Source organism: Ictalurus punctatus, chromosome 16 (genome assembly GCF_001660625.3).
Source record: "Ictalurus punctatus breed USDA103 chromosome 16, Coco_2.0, whole genome shotgun sequence".
In the NCBI taxonomy this organism is placed as follows: Eukaryota; Metazoa; Chordata; class Actinopteri; order Siluriformes; family Ictaluridae; genus Ictalurus; species Ictalurus punctatus.
Window position 1 is genome coordinate 26,321,107 of NC_030431.2, and position 6,976 is coordinate 26,328,082.

At 38.7% G+C, this 6,976-nt stretch overlaps 1 protein-coding gene and 1 long non-coding RNA gene across 4 annotated transcripts in view; one reads left to right on the top strand and one right to left on the bottom strand.

Moving 5' to 3' along the window:
• Nucleotides 1-3,333: 3,333 nt before the first annotated feature.
• ptgdsa (prostaglandin D2 synthase a) overlaps nt 3,334-6,976 on the top strand; it is a 7,421-nt gene continuing 3,778 nt past the window's right edge. The window contains exons 1-4 of the mRNA XM_017488831.3: nt 3,334-3,421; nt 3,598-3,700; nt 5,274-5,413; nt 6,024-6,100. Coding sequence (XP_017344320.1) covers nt 3,369-3,421; nt 3,598-3,700; nt 5,274-5,413; nt 6,024-6,100 — 373 coding nt within the window. The 5' untranslated portion in view covers nt 3,334-3,368. The remainder of the gene's footprint in view (nt 3,422-3,597; nt 3,701-5,273; nt 5,414-6,023; nt 6,101-6,976) is intronic.
• Nucleotides 3,680-6,976, bottom strand: part of LOC108276826 (uncharacterized) — an 8,825-nt gene continuing 5,528 nt past the window's right edge. For all 3 annotated transcript variants that reach the window (XR_008398077.1, XR_006983874.2, XR_001814986.3), the window contains 2 exons: nt 4,305-4,332; nt 3,680-3,813 (listed from right to left, as the gene is read on the bottom strand). This is a non-coding gene — a long non-coding RNA (uncharacterized LOC108276826). The remainder of the gene's footprint in view (nt 3,814-4,304; nt 4,333-6,976) is intronic.

A 6,976-nucleotide genomic window follows, 5' to 3' on the forward strand; every position in this document is an offset into this window, starting at 1 on the left:
TACACACACCACTTCTAAAGCTGAATTCAGTAAAATCAGATCGGTGTGTGATTCCCGTGTTGCGCTCTCGGCTTCATGCTAGCTGCGTTCTCAGACTTGATTAGCAAAGCGCTCACTCACCAGGGGCACCAACGACCTCTGCTGAGCTTTAGTCTTTTTCCTAACGTCTCTGTACACGTTTATCGAGAGGTTGAATACGAAAGGAGGAGACGCTCGTTTTATTGTGGGATCGCAGGTAGGAACTGCAATGTCGGAAAAGTCGCTCGCTAGTGTGAAGGCAGGGTTACACTCCCTGGTTTGACTGAGACTCATGGTCGTTTATTTCTCTCTGTGAGTGCGTGTGAGAGTGCGTGTGAGAGTGCGTGTGAGAGTGCGTGAGAGAGTGCGTGAGAGAGTGCGTGAGAGAGTGCGTGAGAGAGTGCGTGAGAGAGTGCGCGTGCACGGACGTGACGGCTTGTTGTAGCATGAGTCACTGTTGAACTAATACAAAGGGAAGATGAAGATCTGTCATGCTAACGCTAAGCAGGAGGTTGGATCTGATGCGGTTTTTAGAAATACACTCCAGAGTTTACGATCAGATCTGGATGAAGTTTATGAATGAAAGTTTAAGGTGAACTTTATATTGGATAAGTAAAAAAAAGAAAAAAAAAGAAAATGTGGTTTATCATGCACTCTGCTGTCTCAACTGTTGTGTTTTTGATTTTATTCTTAATTTTTTTTTCTTTTTGCATTTATTTATTTTGCACAACACTGATTTTGTTTTTAATTGTCATGGAGTGACTGGCTTTAATTATGTTTCCTGGTTTATTTTTTGTTCGTGGTGTGTGTGTGTGTAAGTGTGCGTGAGGGTCGGTCCTATGAAAGCAGAGTGTCGTCATCGTGCGACTTTGCCGAGGCCGCTCCTGACGTTACGTCAGAGTTAACAATATTTTTGTTTAAATTCCGATTCACAGTATAAGGGGCGGAGCCTGATCAGTTCCTGAGTGCTGACGAAGCGTAATAATCGTTCGGATGTCGGTCCACGCGTCTCTGTTCAGTTTTTCATTTCTCCAGGGATCCAGACACGACGCTTGGAACGAGGAGTCCGATTGTAGTTCCATGTTCTGGCCTGCAGGAGGCAGCGTGTGTCGTCACCTGACCAAAATCTAGTCTCCATTAGTTTTTTTTTTTTGTTTGTTCTACTTTATAAGGACCTCTATGCATCATAATAGAAAATGGCATAATTCCGACTCCCGAGGGCCAATCCAGCATTTAAACCAGCCGTGTCCCACCGTAACATCGTTTAATCCTGCACATTAGCACCGTTTACGATCTTTCTCGTACTCGTGGGAAAGACGTAGCGGGCAGCGTCGTTCTCAATTTCACAAGAAACAAATCTATCCCCGCGGTAATTCTGTGACGGTAGAACTGTGGATGGATTTAAACTCTGGTTAACGTGAAGCGTTTGATCCTGCTGAATACACACGCTTCGGAAACGGGGAAAAAATCAGCGGTTCCTCAGCGATCACGCAACGTTTATTTTCATCAACACAGTATTGTGGCGTTATTCCCACCGCACATGGAAATCTTTTGTTCTTGCTCTTTTCCTCGTTCCCGTTTCTGTAAATTCTGGTTTTATTCACGTGAGGCCGGACGCTAGCAGACCCACGTGTGCTCACAGAAGTATAAATCAGGCCTGAGGCTCAGACCGGCAGCTTCATTTCGTGCGATCTTAAACCGTTCCTTCGTCCTCTCGATAAAAGCGTTTTGAAAATGTTTGGCGTCACAGCGTGGTGTGTGAACGCTGCTGTGATGCTGTATTCATGGATCTTTCTTTGATTTTGGGTTTTTTTTTTTTTTTTTTTTTTTTTTAGTGAGTTGTGTTTTGTTTCACTTTCCAAAGTGATGAAGGACCAAGGCTCACAGGCAGAGTTCAACTTTTTTTTTTTTTTTTTTTTAGGGGTAGGGGAGGGGTAGGGGGTGGGGGTGGGGGTGAGGGGGTGGGGTTTGATGCATGTTAACAGAAGGTGGAGGTTGACAAAGTTATTTTTGGGTCCAAGAAAAATAAAAACAAGTAAAAATGCTACCCTGGAATCAAGCATGTGGTCACAGAGACCTTGTGTGAACCATCAGCTCAGCGAGCGTCGTCGTTCTCCTGACCACCACCTCCATGTTTCTCAATCCGGCGCTCAGGAACAACGCTTTAGTTTCAGAAAAAGGGAAAAAAGTGTGTTGGGTTTGTGGGTTGGTTAGTAAACAGTGCACTCAGTGTGTGTGTGCGTGCGTGTGTGTGTGTAGGGGGAGGTGTGTGAGGTGTGTATGTCGCACTGAAGTCCTCTTGTCTCTTACTAGCTGTATATCGTGCTTTTCAGAAGAAAAAAAAAAAAAAAAATCATCCGAGAATCAACATTAATAAAAAAAATCTATAAAGTTCTGGTTGTTGATTTTTTATTTATTTTTTAAATAGCTCCAAATAAAAATGATCGATTTATTTAAAATACTTTTTGATCCAAATCCAATCCTGTGGATAAGGATTATATTTAACAAAGCCTGCTATAATAATAATAATAATAATAATAATAATAATGATAATGTTGATAAACACTATAAATAAAAAGTAAGAACAAAAGTTAGTGTTTCAAACTGCTGTAGGATCTGCATTCAATTAGAATAGTTTTAAAGGGTTATGCTTTTTGTGTACCATCAATTGCAAAAGTTTTGACCCCCTCCCCCTAGCTTTCACCTATTATTCCACGATGTGACGTAACGAAACGTAACGAGACGTGGGTGTAACTTGGAAAAATTCTGAAAATAAGTCAAAACATTCAGGGCCGAGGATCCAGAAACTGTTTAGAGGATATTAAAAAAGACTGGAGGCAGTTTGAAAGAAAGACGGAGAGAGAGAATGAAAAAGAAGGTATTTAGAGGATATTAAAAAAAAATTGATATAAAATTTAAAAAAAAAAAAAAATGGTTAATGGCCATTTGAAGGAATGAAGAATAAATTTAAAAACAATTCACTGACAATATTTGATTTTTTTTTTTTTTTTTTTTTTTTTTAAAAAAAGAGCAATAACAAAAAAGAAAAATCAGAAAGAAAAAAAACAGGAAAGTGGAAAAAACAACAAAAAATGATGTTTTGCTTTATTTGTATTTTCTTCATTTCTTTTTTTATAAAAAAAAGAAGGAATGAAAGAAAAAGAAAAGAGCAAGGCCTAAAGGGAAAAAAGAAGAGCAAAAGAAAGAAAAAAAGAAATACAAGACCGAAGGAAAAAAGGAAACAAAATTAAAGAGAAAGAGAGCTTTGTTTTGCTTTCATTTAATAAGTTTTGGGGGGTTTTCATTCAATTTTTTGTTGCTTTTAACAATAAAGGAATAAAGCTCAGAACATGAAGTTCTTCATTCTGTCTCAGGGTGCACAAACTTTTGCACTCACACGCATGTAAGTACACAACTCTCCTTATTTTTCCACACTGACTCACCTTCCCATGAAAAGTGACTTTGTTTGAGCCTATCCCCGTCTCTGATTGGCCGGTTTGCTGAGTGGGCGGAGCTCGGTGTTCTGGCTCCTTCTTGCTCCAGCTGTTTTTGTTCAGTCTGTTTTTTTTTCTTCTGGAGATCCATGATGAAGATCACGCTGGTGAGCATCACCGTGACCATCGCGCTCCTGCTGGAGGTCCACGCTGACGTCCTGCCGCAGAAGAACTTTGACCTGAAGAGGGTGAGAGGAACTTCATGGAGTTTTGTGGAGGAGAAAGTTCTCCTGGTGTGTTTGAGGTGGAGATACAGATCTTCGGTCAGGTCTGCTTCTCATTAATCTGCTCCGGCCAAAATCTAACGAATATTCAAAAGCTCAGATTTAAATATTACGATTCCTGTTTTAATATTTGTTTATTTATATTTATAAAAGTTTCTGTAATGTGTAGATGTAAAGAAACAGATCCGGTGGTTGTGCTGCTCTGCTCAACTCACAGCTTATTAATATTCATAAGATCAACATTACTATTATTAACATTATTGTTGATCAAATTTATATTTCGTGGATTAAGAAGTTTCTCAAATCATGTCACTTTGAACCATTTTAAAATCTATAGAATAAATTGTTGAAAGAAAAACAAATTAAACATCTCTACACTTTTATTCTCATTAAACTATCAGGAGTGTATGAATATGCAAATTAGAACAGCCCCATGTTCTATTTATTGATCAACACACTGGGCAGTCTGTCAATTTGCATATTAGATGTAATTGGAGGAAAGCAAGTGACTGTTTAGTGACATCACAAACTGGGCTCATACATAGCCCCGCCCACAAATGTATTTTACCTGGTGGAAAGGACTGTCTTCGTCTCTCCTGTCCAAAGAAAAGGGGGAAAAAAAAGATAAATAAAAAAAAAGACGAGAAGAAATCAATAAAGAAAGAGAAAAATGGAAGAAACGCAAAAAAATAAAAAATTGAAAGAAAGAACAGAGACGACAAAAAAGGTTTTTTTTAAAAAAGGGAAAACTAGTGTATTACAAAAAATCTCATCATTGACACGATATTAACATTAAATTTAAAACAGTTTAATAAAACTTATTTACATCCACACAAATAATTTATTAAAACAGAAAAGGAGAAAAAAAAACAAGTCCACAGTTTATACTTTATACCAGTTTTACACCAGTTATTATCTGTAACTCATTTTCATTTTTTTTTTTTTTAAAAACAAAAGAAAAGCGAACGCAAAAAGAAGGCAAGGAAGTAAAGAGAAAAAAAAACAAATGAAAAAAGAAAGACAAACAAAAAGGGGAAGAAGGTAAAGAAAGAAATAAAAAGAGGAAAAAGAAATAAAGAGAGAAAGAAAGAGGAAAAAATAAAAAACAAATGAGAAAGAAACTTGAAAAAAGAAAAATAGGAAGAACAAAAGAAAGACAGAGAGGAAAAAGGTATAAAAGAAAGAAAAAGAATGAAACCAGTGTTAGAACAAGATCATATCATCCTGACACGATAAGAGTTTCATTAAAACTGCGTTTATTTTTTCTCTTTCGGTTTGAAGTAAATTAGTTTTGTAAATGTAAATAAAAAGACGTTTACAGTTGATACTCTACAGCTTCCAGTTAGAACGTGTAGCGGTCATTTAAAAAACATGTTTTTAAATAAAATAGCACGACACCTGCAAAATGTATTTTTGATCTAATTTATCACGATATCGATATTACACGCTCATATCGCTCAGCTCTGATCCTGACATGGAAACTTTATCCTGACTTTAAAGTGGCGTTGTGCGTTTTCCACGTGCGCCGTGTGTTCAGTTCGCAGGTCGCTGGTACCGCGTGGGTCTGGCGTATAACTCGCCCGGCTTCGCCCGGCACAGAAACAAGCTGACCATCTGTATGGGCGTGGTGGAACCGAAGGAGAACGGAGACGTCATGATGACCGTGTGGAAAACGAAGTGAGTGTTAACAACAAAACACTCAGCACTGTGTTTAACTTCAGTAACCAATCACTGTGTTTAACTGGAGTAACCAATCACTGACTTGTCGTAGACGTGTTTGTGGGCAGAGACTTGTTTTAGTTCGAGATCGACTTAAAATCAGTTTTACCGAAATTTTTTCTGACATTTATACGTTTTTCCATAATCGGATATCGTTTTTGTAATATCAGATCCACAGATAAATGGCGCCCTCTTGTGGGCGTTTTGAGAGTTGCGCACGTGCTGCATCGGTTTTATGGCCATACATACCTGCATTTATATTTTTCTTTTTCTATGTAAGTAAATTCTGTTTTAAAAAGCACATCAATGCATGTCGTAATGTGTACAGCTGTGTGAGTCACCAATAAAATGTGATTTGGCGTCAGCGACCATAAACACACAGTGTAACTCCTCCTCCTTTTATAGGATGCCATTACTTTTGTCCTAGTTCGACGGCTTGCTTTGTATGTTGTAACTGATGGATTTGAGTTTCACAAAAGGTTCTTGTGAATGCTGCATGATTCAGATTTGGTGGCAGTTTGTGTTGTAAAGCGTGTGAACGTGTGACGCTGCACGTGTCTGTGTGCAGGTCCTCCATCTGCCAGAAAGAAGTCTACAGATATGAGAAGACGGCCGTACCTGGCGTGTTCACGTACTTCAGCACACGTTAGTGATCTTTCAGCAGTCCCAGAATCGAGCCCTGTCACAGACGTGTGTTATATAGCGTTGTACGAGCTACCGGATGTGTAAACAAAACCTGATTAAAATCAGAAAATCGGTCCAACGGTATGATCCCAGACACGGTATCGTGGGGCAAAAGGTTTGGGGAGAGAATTAATTTAGTACTGATTCTCAGGAAAAAATAAAGACAGTGAAGAAATGTTCGAAATTGGATCAGTAGTGAAATGAATTGTATTGAATCGTATCAGAGATGAACCGAATCGTATCAGTAGTGAATAAAAGTACACTGAATCATATCAGTGCTGAATCGAACTGCATCGGATAGCGAACCGAAGTGCAGCGAATCGTATTTGTGATCAGCCAAAATTTACCGGATCGATAGTGCACAGAAGTATATCATACGTCATCGGTGCTGAATCGAATCATAACGGATCAGTGGTGAACTTAAATGTTCATATTTGATCAGCACTGACTGAATCGAATCCTATAGTTGCTGAACCGAATCGTATTGGATCATTGGCGAACCGCAGTGTATTGAATCGTATTTGCAATGAACCAAAACTTATCGTATCAGTAGTGCATTGAAAAGCATCAAATCATATCAGTGATGAATCTAATCATGTTGGTTCAGCAGTGAACGAAGCACACTGAATCATGCAGGTGCTGAATTCATTCATATTGTACCAGCAGTGAATTGGGTTGAACCGAATCGTGCCAGATCAGCAGTGAACTAAAGTGAATCGACCTGACGTTCATTACGAGCAGTAGTGAATCAAAGTGTACTGAATCACATCACTGAACCGATTCATTCCGGATCAGTAGTGAATTAAAGAGTATTGATTGTTACTTGTTTAACTGTTG